Source organism: Marmota flaviventris, chromosome 2 (genome assembly GCF_047511675.1).
Source record: "Marmota flaviventris isolate mMarFla1 chromosome 2, mMarFla1.hap1, whole genome shotgun sequence".
NCBI lineage: Eukaryota > Metazoa > Chordata > Mammalia > Rodentia > Sciuridae > Marmota > Marmota flaviventris.
This window is the reverse complement of record NC_092499.1, coordinates 64355539-64373961: the sequence shown is the minus strand read 5'-3', so window position 1 is coordinate 64373961 and position 18423 is coordinate 64355539. Positions and strand designations below refer to the sequence as shown.

Here is an 18423-nt window from a genome sequence, read left to right as displayed (position 1 = left end):
AGCAAGATTCAGGGAGGGTGGTTTGCTGCTCGCCTCTAGATGGGCTCTGTCTGGCTAGCCTATAGGGCCAACATCCCTCAGCCTTGCTCTCAGAGTGGAGTCCCTGTCTTGCCCTCCCTAAGCCTTGTCCCCAGCTGCTGGAGGCCACGGGACCAGGGGCTGGTGGCACAAAGTCAGGTGAGTGTGTACCTTCCGCAGCTTCCCGTAGTCAATCAGCTCAGGCCGGTGTCGGTGGATCAAGGCACAAAAGCCAAGGCCATCCTTCCAGCTGCCAGGAGAGAAAAGGGGGACAAGCTGGTGAGAAGGTGTCTGCAGAGCGTGGCCAAACAGGGGCCATCAAGCACTACCCCAGGGCAGAGCACCAAGAGGAGCCTCCTGTATTCAAGATGAATACGTAATTCTTCAAAGCACAAAACAAAGCAGGCCAGAGAGACCCCTTCATGCCATAATCCCAGGCAACTTGAGGTCAGGACTTGGTGGGGGGGTTGGCAAGTTGAGATAAACCAGTCACACACATCCCTCCCCCAGTGGAGGTCCATGGCCCTAGTCTGCTGACCTGAAGCCCCAGATTGGGAATTCCTGGACATTTTTCTTGGGAATATTCCTAGTAACACATATCAACCAAAGGCCTTGTCCAAGGCCCTGCAGGGAGGGGGAAGGGATTCAAGGGGACAGCAATAGATTCTTTCCCAGAAAAGCTACTTCCTCCCCAAGGGCCTCAGCTGTTCTAGAGCTGAGACTGAGTAACCAAGGGGGCCTATAAGGTCTTTCTTTTCTTTTTATTTTTTTTTTTAATATTTTTTGTAATTGTAGATGGACAGCATGCCTGTATTTTATTTATTCATTTTTATGTGATGCTGTGGAGTGAACCCAGGGCCTCACATGTGCTAGGCAAGCTCTCTGCCACTGCGCGACAGCCCCTACGAGGTCTTGATGGAAGCAGCCCAGTTTCTACAGGAGCCCCTGCCCCTGGCACCCACCTGATGTGGAAGTTTTGGATGTTGACATTTTTGTAAGGGGCCGTCTTCCTCTGACACCACAGGAGCAGCCCTTCCTTGGCTGAGGTCTCTGTGGGGAAGGGGATGAGCAGAGGAATCAATAGGCTGATCTAGGGGAGGGAGGGGCGCTGGCTTCCAGGAGGCCCCACTGCAACCTCTAGATTCTAACCCTGCTGCTACCAAGGAAGAAAGACGCCCCGGCCAACATTTCTCTCTCCTTGACAAATCTGAGAAGTTATTTGAGAAATAGAAGAGCGATGTAGGAAGCAAGCTAGCCACGAGACATTCAGAGGCATTTCCCCCACTCCCATTATTCAAAGTGGTAGGGATACAAGAAAAGTCAGCAGCCTGTCAGGCAATCACTTTGGAAGCCACTTGGATTAGTCCGGGAAATCTAAAGGACCAGGAACCTCCAGACACAATCACGTAGCCTGAAGGGCCAGAAGAAAGCCTGAGGATTCTTACTCAGGTTTCTTTTTTCCATCTAAAAAAAACAAGGTTTCTTTGTATTTACTGCATGGATTGGCGGTGTTGCCCTCTGCTGTTGCCCTCTGCTGTTGTGTGCATCAAAAAGTCACCTAGCTGTAAGTTAAGGCAGGCATCTGAGGAGATGCAGGGACCTCCCAACACCTGAGAGGCTGCACACTGCCCCCTTGTGTTCACACCTGTGAATTGCAGGTTATGGTATCAGTGAAATGGGTCATAGCAACCTCATTTACTTCAGATTCACAAAATGGACTTCAAAATGATGGTAAAGCATACCTAGAAAAATTATAATTCAGGCAAAAACAAGAACAAAATTTTGGCAAGGTGAATGTTTTTTAGTTCAAGCTTTTTTGTTGACTATATAACAAGATTAAAATAATGATTCAATGGGAAATAATAAAAAGTCCACTCAAAAGAATAAAAAGCATGAAGAAGGCTATCGGTAAAATGGATTTACAGCCCCTACAATTAACTAGTGATTCAATTCACCGACTCTAGCCCTTAACATTGTATACACAGAACTTAGACCCTCATACTGCTAGTGTGGAACCAAGATTCGCATAAAAATGCAACTCAATCCACATCATTTTCATTAAGAAGTTCCTTTGAATAAAAATGTTTTTTTAAGATTTCTATGCCATTAAAATGAAGTAAAAATATTTTTAGAAATATTATCTCCATATCACTTTTAAAAATTTGTTTGGGTGCATGTGTTTTATCATGTGCATGGCAATGCATAAATGTTGCAAAATAAACACATGCGTATCAGACATAAAGTTCAAAAAGTGCTGGAATGTGGAGTCAAAAGTTTAGATAGAGATCACTGTCCCAGACCAGGACAGGCCCTGAATTTCTGAAAAGTGGCCACCAGAGGGTGCTGTGGGAGCAAAGTGGAGAACCAAGTCCTCATCTTTTCCCACCCAAGGGCCAGGCAGGGCTTCCAATACACTATCCCATAGCAGACTTGGGATCTTCACAGTGGGGTGTTTCCATGGGGCCAACAGGCCTATAGCTTGCTTATTCCTTTGATTTACTTGCTTCCTGCTATAAACTTTCCTCTTAGACAGCTTTTGCTGTATCCCATAAGTTTTGGCCCAACATGCCTATAGGAATCAGCACCTCAAATAGTTCATACTTTTCAACATAGACTAGGAGAGAGAACAGATATGGGTAAGCAGAAATGGGTAAGAAGCCCAGGACGCAGCCTGTAATCCAGTGTCACTGCAGTAGTGGTGTTGGCGGGTAGGGGTGGGGTGAGGGAGTTCTCCTGGCTGATCCCAGGGAGGAAGACACACACAGGCAGGGGAGAGGCACAAGTCTGGCAACGAGGCAGAAACCCACCTTCCACAGAGATGTCCTGGATGGCAAAGCGGAGGATGATGGTCCAGATCATGCCCAGGGTCATTTTCACATTCCCATCCACGATTTCTAGAGAAAGAACAACAGGAAACGTTAGGATAGGTCGTAGCAGGACAGAATTAACATTCCCTGAGCTCCTGGATCACTCCATGTGACACTAAGAATCAAAGACCACAGAGCCCTACTTCTCGAGGAAAAAGATGACACTTTTATTTATTGATTCAGTGCTGAGGATGGAACCCAGAGTCTCTCACATGCTAAACACATGCTGTACTTCTGAGCTACACCCCAGTCCCTAATAGGAGGTTTGGTTTGGGTGCATTATAATTATACATAATAGTGGGATTCACTGCGACATATTTGTACATGCACATAACGTAATTTGGTCAATTTCACTCCCCTTCTCCCACCCCTTAGTTCCCCTGCCTCTACTCTTCTAGTCTTAATAGGAGGTTTTGTTTTGTTTTTCTTTAAAGTTAGCACAATCGACCACAAAAGGTGCCAGGAGAGAAGTCTATTTGAGGCACAAGGAAGGTGTAGGTGATTCTACTTGGAGACAGTGGATGCGGCATCAGAAAAGGCCACAGGGAAGTGGGGGTGCCCTTAGCCCTTGCACTGTGCCTCTGGCCTGTTAAAGAGGGTTTGAGTTTCTATGCTGTCACAGATGTCCCAGCAGCCCTGTGAGCTGGGGGTCTCTGGGCAATCACAGCTCTTAAAATACCATCCGCACACAGAAAGCCACTAAGAGCAACAGAAAGTCACAGATTTGACATGGTTTTGCTAACCACCATTTGAATGATCTAATGACTCAAAAATCAAATTTATAATGCCATTAGTTAGGTTATTAAATTTTTGTTTATAAATCACACAACAGCTTTAAGATCTCAACTCAAAGAGATAAGCTGCTGTATTTACTCTAAGTAACATTTTTTTAGATTCTTAAATGCCTTAAATTCTATTAATGTTCTTTCTTTCTCTCTTTCTCCCCCTCATCATGCCCAAAGGCAGGGCATTCAGGCATAAAGAAGCCCTGTCTTCAGGAGCCTAAACGTGGTGCTCATTATGGTCTTGGTAGCTGAACAGGTGCAATAACCTGGCCCAAGGCGAGGTACACTTGGTTAAATTTTAGGAAAGACAACAGAGCCACAAAAGGGGCCATTTTCAGGGAGTCCAGATTCCCTCTGCCCAAGTCCATTAGGGTTTGTATTCCATAAACTCCTTACTTACAGTGTGGATTCCCACCAAGAAAGCTCCACTAAGAACTCAGCCCTTCCTCAAAGGCAAGGTCAACGCCACACACTGTTCCATGACTACCAAGACACAGAGCTCGGAGCAGTGGCTGGCCACAGTGGATTCCAAGGGGCAGGCAACCCTGAGGGTCTGCCTCAGGGTGCTGGGCCCACCTGAGACATGGGATGGGATGTGACTCTTCCTGCTATCAGAGTCCCAGATGCCAGGTTCAAAGCCTTGGGTTAGAGAGAGAGCAGCAAAAGTATGCCACCATTCATGAATAAGTAGCACAGAGAGTGAGTGTTTGACAGGACACACTAAGGGGAGCCCAAGTCACCCAGCTTTGATGTTTTAAAACATGGACTTTCTGCTGGGCATGGTGTGCACGCCTATAATTCTAATTACTTGGGGGGCTGAGGCAGGAGGATTGCAAGCTAGACCCCAGCGGGGCAACTTAGCAAGGTCCTGTCTCAAATTTAGAAATAAAAAGGATTGGGCAGTTCAGTGGTAGAGCACCCCTGGGTTCAAGTCCTAGAGAAAAAAAATCACACTTTCCAATGGTTTAACATCTCTAACATTTAAAGAGTTTAAACTGATTAAAAAAAAAAAAAAAAAAAAAAGCCTCAACTCTCAATAGATAAAGCAGGTAAAAGACATTACACAGACACATCACAAAACAAACTACAAATAACCAATTCATAAGATCTTTCGAATCTCACTTGGACTCAAACAAATAAAACACATATTCCCGGCTATTAAATTAACAAAGTTAAAAAACAAACTTCAAAAACAGGCACAGGCCTTGGTACAAACAAGGTTATCACATTACAGCTACATGGGTAAATTGGCTTTAAAAAAAAAAAAAAGACTTGCTGGGAAATAATTTGGCCACATCTTAGAATTGTTCATCTTTTGGGCAGTGAAATTCTATCTCCAGGAATCTATCCCTGGCCCATGACCTGAAAGGCAGAGTGAGGCTTCTGTCTAAATAGCTTGTTGTTTGGTTACTTATCACAGCCCCAAAGGGGAAACCGTGTGAATGCGCAGAGTACAATAGTAAATCCCCAGAGCCCATCGCTCTGCTCTAAGGCGCCCCTCACTGGGCAGAGGCGCCCCTCCCTTCGGGTCTGGCGGCTCGGCCTCTTACCCTCCCCTCCCCCTCCCAGGATGTCCAGTGGTTTGTCCTCAGGTCAGCTCACTGACACCTTCCTGGACCACCCACTTTACTCCCTGCTTCATTTTTCTCCACCTGACAGTCACATATATGAATGTTCTCTCCCCTTCTAGAAAGCGAGTTCCACAGGGTCAGGATTCTTTCCTGGTTTTGTGTCCATTACTACCTGGAGCCCAGTACAGTGCCAGGCACTGAGAAAGCCCTCCATCTGTTGATGATCGGATGGCTGGATGGACACCAAGCGGGCACTAACCACAGTGGGCGGGTGGGCCCAGGTGATACATTCTTGTCATCTGCCCCCTGAGAACAAAACACTTAGTCTCTTCCTGGGCAGGGCCCAGGTGTGGGAAGGAGCACAGATGTGCTCAAACAGATGATTAAAGCAGCCATTTAAACATCACATTCATGAGTTTTTAATGACTTGGAAAAAATCTTTATAATAAAACTTTCGGACACCATTTCATCAAATATGAGGGGCTTTTGTTTGTTTGTTAAGCTTAGAAAAAGTGGTAACCCTGCAGCTGGGCCTTTCCAGGGGTGGGGGCTGCAGTGCTGGCTCCCCGCCCCTACTCTCCGCCCCTTTGTCCCCCTGCTAGAAGACCAAATACCTTGGCCTCCCTCTGGCCTTGAGCTCAGGGCCTGCAGCTTTGTCTTCCCCACAGCACTCCCAGCACCCAGGGGGCCAGTGGCTTCTTTGGGGGTCCTAATTACTCCTCTCCTTCTTCTTCAGAGGCCCCCCACGGATCTTGGTTTACTGAATTCTCATTCATACCAAAGAAGTTGTTTCACCAGAAAACAGAGGTTCAAGGGATAAACAGAGTGAGGTAAGTTCAATTAAAGAGCCCTCTCCAGCCCAGTTCCACCTGGCTCCTGTCCCATGTCCCAGCAGAGCAGAACTCTCCCCAAAGGCTCCCCTTCCCACTCCTCAGCAAGGGAGATCCTTTTCCCAGGCCTCTGTGCATGGGCAGCAGAGGTGACCCATCTCAGAGGCACTTTATGTCAGGAGGCTACACCCAGAGAGTTCCGAAGCCACACCTGGGCACTGTAGGAAAACCACGTGAGAGATTCTCCGAGCCCTGTGGGAGAAGCAGCGGCCAGCCCCGTAAGTGTGGCTCCTGGTCTAGGGTGCGTTCCCAAGCTGCTCATAGGCTCCATTTCTCTGTTTTCCCACAAAAGGGAGGCAATCGCCTATCCACCTTCAGAAAGCAGAGTGAATCATGCTGCAGAAATCCCATGTTACAGAGACTAGAACCCCAGGGCCACCACTTTTCAGACCAAGACTTTTGTTATTTGCACCCACAGCCCCCTCCATTCTGACAGATGCTAAATCATCAAGACCATCCTCAGACTCTTCAGCACCCAAACCATCAAGTTTTCTCTGCCCAAAGATCTTAAAATATCCTTCTCTGGTTCCTTTCCCTGGTTAAATTCCAACCATTTGCCCAGGCCACGACTCAAACTCATGAAGTCCAAACATTCTAGAATCAAGAATGGTGGAAGAAGCCAGGCGCGGTGGGGCACAGGCCTGTAATCCCAGCGGCTCAGGAGACTGAGGCAGGAGGATTGAAAGTTCAAAGCCAGCCTCAGCAAAAGCTAAGCACTAAGCAACTCAGTGAGACCCTGTCTCTAAATAAAATACAAACTAGGGATGGGGATGTGGCTCTGTGGTTGAGTGCCCCTGAATTCAATCACTGGTCTCCCCTCTCAAAAAAAAAGAAAAGAAAGAAAAGAAAAAGAATGGTAGAAGAATTCTTAGGCATCTATTCTAACTTCTGTCTGACTTATGGAAGTGTTCTGCCTCTGGCCTCCATTTGGACACCTTCAGGGACAGGGACCAAATGAGGAGCACTCATTCCATTCCCCAAGGCACATTGTCCAGAGTCTACCTGTCCATAGGGTCTCCCTTCAGGGCCTGGTTCTGCCCTGTAGAGTGGACCAGAGAGTCTAGCTCTTACACCAAATGACTGGGCCTGCTCCTAGCTCCGGATGCTCCTCCATTAGGAGGAGTGACAGCATCCCCCGCGCCAGCCCCAGGAGAGCTCATTCCCGGCCACCCCATCCACTGCCTTTCACTTCATACTCTACAGCAGCAAACCTCATTTCATTAAAAAACAAACCCACTGGGCGGCTAAGCTAGCTTCCTGCCTTGGCAGAGCAGCCCTTCCCACAGGATCCTCGGGCTCAGCTTGAAATGAGTAGATGATTCAAACCAGGAAGCCTCAGCTGGACACACTGGCTCCCGAGGGCAGTGAGGAGATAAGAGCATCTCACGTTAGGCCTGTGTCAAGGGAATTGGAACACCAGGGCCGGCCAGGGGAGGGACTTTACAGGACAGGTGGCAAGATCAGAGTCCACACCAGGGCACGTCTCAGCTCCTGGTCACTCTGCTGGGACCTGACCTGCCCCTTCATTACTGAGGTAGACCAGAAGTTCAGGTTGGGTCCTGGAGCCCACCCACCTGGTTGAGCACTTTGGGTCTGAGCCTGGGCCCCGTTGACTATACTCTTCCTCTCTGGCAATTTTTCTGAGCCTCAGTTTCCTCAACTGTAAAATATGGCTGGTCCTTCCCATCCTACAAACTGGCATGATGGGAGAAGATGGCCCATGGAAGGTGTCTCTTCCACTGCCCCCTTCCGTCCTCTCCTCTCAGAGTCTTTTATTTTAAAAAAAAGAAGAAGAAAAAATATTTTTTTCTTATTCTAGTGAATTGCCAATTTTTCCTCTCTAAAAATCAGTACTTCTGGCTTCTTTTGAAAAGCTAGAGGAGCCTGCCGCGCTAGACCTGGATTCCCAACCCCGCGATGACTGGTTAGATCTATGTGGCGTCTGCCCTGCTCTCTCAAGTTTACCACAGTCCCCATCTACCCCTTCCACTCGCCCCGGCTCACCTCACAGTCCCCCACCTCCCTTCTTTGGGGGGCAGCACTGGCACCAGGCCATTGAGTGCGCCTGCATGGCTTTCTGTGCACGGTTAGCTAAACCAGTTTCTGCCAAGTTTTTTATTCCTCCAACAAATTCCTTTGTTCTTATTAAATGGCCAAGAATATTTTCCTGATCACAAAAGAGAGCACTCTGCTATGTGCAGGGTGCTTTGAATATTTCCTGAGCCCTCCACCATCTGCGGGGATGCTCGGGGTCCCTAGCCGAGTTCTGACTAGGGCAGAGGTTGGCAAACATTTTCTGCAAAGAGTTTGATAGGAAATAGTTTTGCTTTGCTGGCCATATGGTCTTGGTAGCAAACTACCCATTGTGGCCCGAGAGCAGCCACAGATGACACGCATACAGTGGGTGTGGCTCTGTTCCAATATTTACAAAAACCCGTGTCAGCCAGACTCAGTCCCATGCACTAGAGTTTGCTGATCCATCTTGAAGTTTCTCAATTTGGGATTTCAGCATAAAAGCCCTCCATTCCAGAAGAAAGAGGACTCTGAGCATTATCCAGAAGAGATCTGCTCCTGTGGGCTTACCAGGAGCAAGACCCCGACTCTGTCCAAGGACTGGTCCCTCTGGGGCCCTTCTCTGGTGTCAGGCAGACCTGGATTTGCACTCTGGCTTGGCAATTTACATAATGCAATGTAACCTCTGCATGCACACTTTCTCACTGTCAAAAGAGAATAATAGGGGCTGGGATGTGGCTCAAGCGGTAGCGCGCTCGCCTGGCATGCGTGCGGCCCGGGTTCGATCCTCAGCACCACATACAAACAAAGATGTTGTGTCCGCCAAATACTAAAAAATAAATATTAAAAAAAAAAAAAAAGAGAATAATAACTAGAGCTACCTCAGAGGGTCACCGTGAGGACTAAGTGGGATTCGCTGGTTAAAGACCTCAGCCAGGCACTTTCCACCCCATGAGTGCTTGATTCTCAGCTACAGCTGTATCATGAATGGATGAATGAATGAGGCGGTGCTGTATACATCTTTAGATCTCTGTATCATACAGCAGGCGCCCAATAAATACTTGCTGAGTCCAAGGGCACATTAATGAAGGGCCCTGGTTAGCATATTCTAGCTGCCTCAACCTACCCCAATCCTGCAGAGCCACTGCAAGGCACCCCAGGACGCATGCTACCTCCTTTTAATTGTTAATAACATGCTTAGAGTCGTTTAAAAAGCTTGGGGGAATTCAGATTTTTTAAAGTGATGGCAAAAGAGCCAAGAAGCTACACTGCAAGAAAATGCTATTAAAAATGTGTTTTCGGGGGGCTGAGGCTGTAGCTCAGTGGTTAAAGTGCTTACCTCATATGTGTGAGGCACTAGGTTCAATCTCAGCACCACATAAAAATAAATGAAGATACTGTGTGTTCATCTACAACTAAATAAACATTTTTAAAAAATGTGTTTTGGGGATCAGGCCATCTCCCCAAGGGCTATGGAGCCTCGTGGCTCCCACCAGCCTCCCCCAGCCACATACAGCAGGCAGCAAAGTGTGGTGAGGCCAAGTATAGGGAGGCAGCTTTCCACCTTGCCAGACTCCACAGTGCAAGGACTTGGCAGAGGGGCCACAGGAACAGTTGCAAAGAAAAGGGGGTGTAAATCCTTGGTGTGGGGCGGGGCTGAGCCTGAGAGAAAAGTCCTGCCCTTAACATGAAGAATTCCAGGCTGGCCAGATGGAGGTGCTAGAGGACCTGCTTCCAAAGGCCAAGTGATACTTGGGAGTCAGGGCGGAAAAGACCAATGAAACTGGGGTGCACAGGACATCAGGCTCCCCCGAAGAGCTGACGGCAGGCCTTACTCACCCTCGGCACCAATGGACACCAGTTTGACCCCTTTGCTTGCTATGAAATCGAGGGCCTTGTTGACATTGGAGATCTTGTGGACCCGCATCTTGCCTCTCTCCGGCTTGGCCAAGCGTTCGCCTGATTGAATCAAGAGGAAAGAAAAGGGAGGTGAGATGAAATTATCCAGGACCCGGGGCTACCCTTGTAACCCCCTCACCTGAGGTGCGTGTGTTTGAGGTGGCGTCCCTGTGCAGGCATGCCTCTGAGCAGCTGGGGAATGCCACCTGGCAGGCAGGGAGAGGGAGAGGCCACCTGCCTCTGCTCTCCTCCGCTACTCAGATGGAAACCACATGCATTCACTCAACATCTATTTATTAAGCCTCCAATATAATCAAGCAGCTGGATGGAGTGCTGGGGATATGGGGGAGGGGGCAAGCCGAACAGTTTCTGGCCTTTACAAAATTATAGTCCAGAAGGACTTCCAGGCCTTAAAGAAAGAGACACACAGAGACACACTATAGACAAATACCAAGAAGGGTCGGTGCTCTTCCCAAGAGGAGGAACTGAGGAATGGTCAGGGGAGGCCTGAGTCTCTGTGGCCAGGCCAACGCTGCAGGGAATGGTGATAAAGGGAGAAGGAACAGCAGGAACAGAGGCCCTGAACTCTGAGGCTATGGCTAGGTCACTCTAGAGCATTTAGAAGAAGTCTCTGGTGGTGAAATGGAGCTATCTACAGCATAGCATCCCCTCCCCATTTGAGAACACTGCTTCCCTGTGAGCACCCAGGGCTCAGCTGCCAATCAAACCTCCACCCTACTTCCCCTCCTCTGCCCCAGCTTCCTCCAGCCTCCACTCAGAGGAGTTTCTTCCGATCAGGCTTCCAGGTCAGAGGGTGCAGCAGAGTGAGTAGAAAACCCATTCTGCGGATATCCCGTTAAGAACACTTCAATCCCAGGACAGAGAGCAACCAGGAACCTCCCGAAAGGATCTGGAAAATGTGTAAGCACATGGCCATACCTAGGGAAAGGGGACACGGCTTTCAGAATCCCTGAGGGGCCAAAGACCCCAAGGGGCTTAGATCACTATCCTAGAGCCTGGCCCCCAGTGCAGCATGGCAGCCCTGGCTGAGGGCACAGGGACTACAGCTGGGACACTGGGCCAGGCCCACCCTGTCAGTGGCCACCTGCCAGCTTCTAGAGGAGACAGACTTCCTGCGGAGATGTGACTGGGCTGTCCGCTCCTAGGAAAGCAGAGCTGTGGTCTTATTAAATCAAGACCTCTCACTTGGGACCCTCCTTAGGCCCTGGCCACTGCCCAGCAGGGTGTCTTGCCACTGTCTGCCCTTGGGAGGCTCCCTCCCTGGACAGCTGCTCCTGCTAATGCCCAGCCCTAGGTCCTGCCATGCCTGAGCTCCCAGCCACTCCCCAGCTGTGCACACTCGCTGCACCCAGACCTCCATGAGGACAGAGGACGAGGCCAGGGTTAAACACTGGAGGGTGGGAAGAGCTTCCTAGGCTCACATCAGCAGTTCTCAAACTTCAGTCAGCACAAAATCCCCCAGAGAATTTGCTATGTAGATCTCCAGTCCCCCCAACCCCACCACCTCCAAGTGGCTGGTTTAGGAGGCCTGGGCTGGGATCTGGGCATGTGGATTTCAACAAGCAGCCCTGATGACTCTGGCGTGCACAGTCCAGGGACCGCACTTTGAGAGGCTCTGTAGGCTACACCCCCCGGCCTTCTCCTCTTCCCAGCAGTCAGCCCACCTCCAAAGACACAGGAGGAGAGCATCATGTCACTGGTCAGGCCTCCCCCAGCCCTAAGAGACAGGTCCACAAGTTTTGCAGAAGGGCCTGGCTCCCTGTGGGCACAGCCTGACCTGTTTGGTAGGACAATCGAGGTCATGCACACGAGCCCGTCTCTGGGCATCCATCCAGTCACCCTAATATTTCCAGATGTCACCTGCCTGCCACAGTTCTAAGCACCTGGGACACAGAAATGAAATAGTGCTTACCCCCAAGGAGACAGCGTGGAGTGGGAAAGAAAACAAGTGAGCCCCAACAGAGGAAATGGTGGGATGTTACTGGCACTGGACAGGGGTGGGGAGTCTGCCTCTGCGGGCAGCATGTCTGGGAAGCCCCCCTGGTGGACATCCCCAAGCCAAGCCAAGCGGTGAGGAATGAAGATGAGTAATGGCTGGTTGATGAGTTGGTTTTCAGCTGGGGAATGTTGGAGAGATAGGAAAGGACATTCTAAAAAGCAGAAAAAAATGGTATAGTGTTTCCTTAAAAATTAAACAGAATCACCACATGATCCAGCAATTCTACTTCTCGGCGTACAACCAAGAGTTGAATGTAGGGGCTCAAAAAAAAAATGTATTTCCGTACTCATGTTCACAGCATCATTATTCACAATAGCCAGAAGGTGGAAACGACCCAGGGATCTATGGGCAGATGGCTGGATAAGCAAAATGCATTAATATACCTAATGGAATATTATTCAGCCATCAATAGGACAGAAATTCTGACTTGTCCTACATGAATAAACCTTAAAGATATTATGCTCAGTGAAACAAGCCAGTCACAAAAGGACAAATACTGTGTGATTTCACTTGTACAAGATACCTAGAGTAGTGAAGTTCATAAGGACAGAGAGTAAAAGGCATTGCCACAGGCTAGGGGGAGGGGAGCTTGGGGAGCTTGGGGACAGAGTTTCAGTTCAGGTAATGAAAAGGCTGGAGATGGACAGTGGTGCCGTGCCGGGCAGTGTGAGTACACATCAGGTCACCAAACAGTACACTTAAAAATAGCGAAGTGGATGCCGGGCTCAGTGGTGCACCCCTGTAATCCCAGCAGCTCGGGAGGCTGAGACAGGAGGATCGTGAGATCAAAGCCAGCCTCAGCAACAGCGAGACGCTAAGCAACTCCGTGAGACCCTGTCTCTAAAGTACAAAATAAGGCTGGGGATGTGGCTCAGTGGCCAAGTGCCCCTGGGTTGAATCCTGGGTACCCCAAAAAACAAATCGGCCAAGTGGTAAATCTTATGTATAATTTAATACATACACGCAAAACCAAAAGCACCACATAAAGGTTTTTACCTGAAAAGAAAATATACAAAAGAACTTAAAATAAAAGGAAGAAAGAAAGAAAGGGTCATCAGAGCCTGTGCAAAGGCTCAGCAGCAGAGGGTGCATGTCGTCTGGGAGACAGTCGTCTCCCAGCGCAGCAGCGGCCTGAGGCCTGCTACCTTTTTGGGAATGGTTGGTTGAAAAGAAAATAGGTGCCAGCTCACCAGGAGCCCTGCGAGCTGCCCCAAGGAATGTGGACTTGGGCTCAAAGCTCTGGGGAGGCACCAGGGCTTTGAACAGGGAACAGCATGACCGTATTTGGCCTGTCAGAGATCCCTGAGCTGTGGCTGCGGCTTAAGGGATGGAGAGTGGGGAGGTGGGCAGGGTCTGAGCCCGTCAGTGACCATCTGGGTGGGAGCGGAGGCAGGCCCCATGGACACCAGAGTCAGGTTAAAAGTGGAATTCTGAAGAAGGAAACAGATGACCAGAACGTGAATGTAAATTGGAAGGAAAAGCAGAAACAGAGCTGTCTATGATTCCCAGATCAGGCTAAGGAGGACAAGAAGGAGACCTCAGGAGGGAAGGAGGTTTGCTAGCACCAAGAGTGTTCAGGACAGTTTGGGCATGTCAAGGACCCCCAAAGGCTCAAGTGTTGGGTCTTATTCCCCAGCGTGGTCACATTAAGAAGTGGTGGGACCAGCCGGGTGCAGTGGTGCCTGCCTATAATCCCAGCAGGTCAGGAGGCTGAGGCAGGAGGATCATGAGTTCAAAGCCAGCCTCAGCAACAGAGGTGCTAAGCAACTCAGTGAGATCTAACCACAGAACGTAGTGACACAGCCACAGAACATAGTGACGTAGCCATAGAAGCCCTCATCAGAGGCTGAATTGATGAGGTCACCTGACCTTGGATTTTCAAGCTTCAAAACTATGGGCTAAACAAATATCTTTTCTTTATAAAGTACCCGGGCTCAGGCATTTTGTTATAGCAATGGAAAATGAACCAATATACTCAAATAGGTTGAATATTTAAGACAGGGCTCAAAGAGAACGGAGAATTCATGGGTAAGACTAGATCTAGGACTCATTAGCATGAAGGATGAGATGGCTGAAGAAAGCAGTTAAGTTTGCTCAGTGTATAAACCAAGGCCAGATGCTCAGGGACCAATGACTTCAAAGATGGTGGAGGACAAGCTTTTGCAGAAAAGCTCAGATGTACCCTCAAGTGGAGCAGCGCTTTCAGACGTCTGGACAATGTGGAAATTGCATAATCGCCTGTGTTATCTGGGGTAGTTAGGTAGTACAGGAGCCAAGGTTTGGGGATAATCTCCGATGGTTATATTCTTGGCCATTGAATTCTGGCAATTTGGAGAAGGAATCTCAGAGACCAGCCTTCAAAACCCTTACTTTTAAAGCACACCCAGGTTCAGAGCCCTGCATCAAAAACAAACCAAAACCTACTTTTGTAACTGAGGATACTGAAACAGAAGGGTGTTCAAGATACCCAGATGGTCAGCAGCAAAACCCAAACGAGACCTAGTTTCCTCATCGGATTTCATACACCTCATCCCCATCGTGGTTCAAGAGACCTGAAGCCTGCTATGGCCACGGACAAAGCAGAAGCAGGGGGCAGGACAGAACCCAGGTGACGCCCCTCATCCTGGGCTGGGGCCACCTCACCTGAGATAACCTCTAGCAGCAGCATGAGCTTCAGGCCGTCTCGGAAGTCCTCCTCGATGTTCTCGATCTGCGTGCCCGCCTTCCGCAGGTGGGAGTTGCACCATGCTGTGAATGTCTGGGCAAGAGAGAAAGAGCAAGGGGTTAGCCTTCTCCACAAGCGGCATGGTCCCTGAGGTGACTGTGGGCAGGGCTTTGACGGCTCCCCAGGACCGGCTGCCTCGGGCTCTCCCTCCAGCTGTTCTGTATAAGGGGAGTCTGGTGTGGCCGCCCTCAGTGGACAAGCCACCTCACAGAGTCAGGAGGGTGGACGGCTGACAAGAGAGGCCACAGACCCTCTCCGCACAGTTGTCTCAGACAGGTCTCCCATCAGCCAAGGAGTGAGCTCCTTGAGGACAGCAGCTTGGAGCCCAGCGCCCTGTGGGGCACCCGTGGGGCAGATAAAGCGGCATCCTCCTACAATGCTCCATCACCCACCTCTCTTCCAGACCCACCGTCCCCACCCACATTGAGAAGCACCACAGTTCCATTATCTGCAATTTCCCTCTTGGGTAAATTCGTTTCAATCTTCACATTTTGAAGGCAGAGTAACTCAGGTCAGACCACACCCGGTTGCTGCCTTCTGTCAGTCAATCGGGTTATTAAGTCCTTTCCCACTGGGGAGCGAAGGGCAAGGATTCCTACATTTTTCTGGGAACAGAGCTCAGCAGCATGGTGACAGAGTTTGGGTGGAGTTACCTTGAGCTACAAAAGTGCAAAGGATTCCAGAAATGGAAACTAAGGAGGTCAAGTACAAAACCCATCACTTTGTAGCTAGTTCTCTATTGAGCAGATCACAGAGAGGACGCCCACCAAGCTGTCCTGGGCTGACAGCACCCCTCGGTGGCTCGCACAAGGAGCAGGGTGACTCAAAAAGGAGCAACGGATATGTGCACTTGATGTCACACGTCCATATAAAACTTGGGCCAGTCTCTCTCTGCAGCTGGCACCGTCTGCGGAAACAAGAGAAGAACTCCAGTGCTCTTTTTGTTTTTTCAACCCTAGATGTCCCCTGCACCCAACATCATGGTCTCAAGAGCTGATGTCCGCTCTTCCCCTGGCAGCTCTCAGCCCACCTGGCCTGCAGCGTCCCAAGGGCAAGCAGTATATTATTTATAGTAAAAGTATCAGCCATGCTAGAACCACCCCTGCTCTAGGGAAGGTCAGATACATGTCCTTCTGCCCTTGAGGAACTACAAAGTGAAATGGCAGCAGGCGGAGCACCAGGCGCAGCAGCACACTATTACTTAGAGGGGAAAGAACCGGCTGCCTAGCTTTACCAGCAGAGCCTCTGTGCAGGGAGAGGAGGGACAGAGACGGGAAAGGTGGGGAGGGACTACATTATGACGTCACCCAGCTCTGGGTCTCATTTTTAAATCCTGTCTCATTAGCAACTTACCAAAACGGTATACCTTCCTCTCCCAACACACACACCTGCACTCGTAGACCCCAGCACTCCCATGACAGAACGGGGCGCATATACCCCCACACTTTGGTTAGACTGGCAGTGATGGGGAGGGAGGCAGGGCACAGAGTGACTCCTCAGTGTGGAATGTGCTCTGTGTCTTGCTTGGCTAACTCACATTCATCTTTCCAAAACAGGGTGAAGACATCACTTTCTCCAGGAGGCCCACTTGGATTGGGGGCAGAGCTGGCAGCACCAAGCACTGCCAGATGGGGTCAGCCCCATGCCCCAGACTGGAAACTCCTGCGAGTCAGGACTCAATGTTCACCTCCATAGCCGGGAGTCCCCAGGCACAGAGTCAGGGTTAGAGCAGTGAACGGCACAGCAAAAGCCCCTGCTCTCGTGCAATGGGTTAGCCTGGACGTGGAGGACAGCTCAGAGGACAGGGGCTGCCTCGGGGTAGCAAGGACAGGGTACCCTTCCTCTAGTTTGGGCTTGACAAATTGGCAAGGCCTTAGCCTTTTTTTTTTTTGTATTGGGAATTGAACTCAGGGGCACTCAATCAGCACCTTCCCAGCCCTTTTTGTATTTTATTTAGAAACAGGGTCTCCCTGAGTTGCTGAGGCTGACTTTGAACTCGCGATCCTCCTGTCTCAGCCTCCTGAGCTGCTACGATTACAGGTGTGAGCCACCGCGCCTGGCAGACCTTTTTTGATGATATAAAACAGGAAAGATGGGGCTGGGGTTATGGCTTATGGTAAAGTGCTCGCCTAGCACGGGCGAGGCCCTGGGTTCAGCACCACATAAAAAATTAATTAATTAATTAAAGATATTGTATCCAACTACAGCTAAAAAAAAAAAAAAAGAAAGAAAAAGAAAAGAATTTAAAAAAAAAACAGGAAAGGATTTTTAAATCTTTAGAATAAATACGATTTATTTTGGTTTTGCCAATCTTCTCCCTGTCATATGTCACTGTTTCACAGGACTGTCACCTTATAGGATCACATTAGGTGGGATCTTATGGGGGGGTGGGGGCTCTTTTCACTGGTCGTGTATTTCCCAGCACCTTGCTTTCATCAGCCTCAGCTAAAGGCCAGCTGCCACCTTGAAGGAGACTGTCATCCCCAGCAGCTTTGTTGAAGGGAAGGGCTGGTTTGAGGTCCAGGGCAGCTGGCTGGGGTCCTGGTGGGAGCTGCCCGGTGCGCCCAGCTGGGGGCTGTGTTTTCTAACAGGTCTTGAGGAGGGTAATGGGAGGGCGGGGAGGGAGGGGAGGCTCTGCTGTCTTTTGTAAGAAGTCACGGCTGGAGAAAGAGGAAAAGTCCTGTTGAAAGCTGGGGCTCCATTTCCTGGGGAGGCGGAAGCTGCAGGAGACCAAACACACCTGTGTTTGCTCTGGTCTCTGGAGAAAGTCCTGGTGCTGAGACTCAGGAACTAAGCTTCATTAAAACCCCCAGGTGGTGCCCTAAGCCCCTGGCCCCACAGCTCACAGCCTGGAAACACCCTCCTCAGGCCCCTCCCAAACTTTAAAGTGCCCCCAACAAGCAGCACATCACCAAGTTCTGCAGCAGGGAGGAAATGGGGTTGGGGGAGGGGGGGAGAGTAATTCTGTAGTTAAGAGCATGCACTTTGGGCGGTACCAAAAGGTTCAAGTCTCAGGGCCACTACTTACTAGTTGGGACCTTCAGATTAACCTCCCTAAAAACCAGTTCCCCCAGCAGTAAAATGGAGATAGTCACAGCACTTCATAAAAATCAAAGAGGTTTAACTAAAAACTAATTACTAAGTACCTGCCACTTAGTAGGTGCTCAATAAACAGTAAGAAAGGAAAGACAAGCTCCCCCAAAACATGCCTGTGGCTGGGCCGAGGAGCGCTCCCTCTAAACTGCCTGCTGGGCACAGTGGCTTGCCTGTGGCCCAAGCCTGTCATCCCAGCAACTTGGGAGACTCAAGTTGGATCAAGACTGAAGGAGGATCACCCAAAACACTAACACCATGCCTCTGTACTCTGTCACCCTTAGCTACCTGGTGGGAAAGGATTTAATAAACAAAGATGTCAATGAGTTTAATGTTACCTCTGAGTTACTCTGCCTCAAACCAATGAGGATCACAACTTCAGGGCCAGTGTCAGCGATTTAGCAAGACCCTGTCTCAAAAAATAAAAAACAAAAAGGGCTGGGGATGTAGCTCAGTGGCAGAGTGCCCCTAGGTTCAATCCCCAGTACCAAACAAAATGAAAAATAAAAATAAAACAAATTCCCTCTCCACAACCCCCTCTT

At 49.5% G+C, this 18423-nt stretch overlaps 1 protein-coding gene across 3 annotated transcripts in view; it reads right to left on the bottom strand.

The window, feature by feature from the left end:
* The window catches only part of Actn1 (actinin alpha 1), a 95324-nt gene that overhangs the window by 29120 nt on the left and 47781 nt on the right, over nt 1-18423 (bottom strand). For all 3 annotated transcript variants that reach the window (XM_071607932.1, XM_071607933.1, XM_027929454.3), the window contains exons 2-6: nt 14707-14821; nt 9984-10103; nt 2826-2912; nt 981-1068; nt 190-268 (exon numbers count right to left, since the gene is read on the bottom strand). In XM_071607932.1, coding sequence (XP_071464033.1) covers nt 190-268; nt 981-1068; nt 2826-2912; nt 9984-10103; nt 14707-14821 — 489 coding nt within the window. The remainder of the gene's footprint in view (nt 1-189; nt 269-980; nt 1069-2825; nt 2913-9983; nt 10104-14706; nt 14822-18423) is intronic.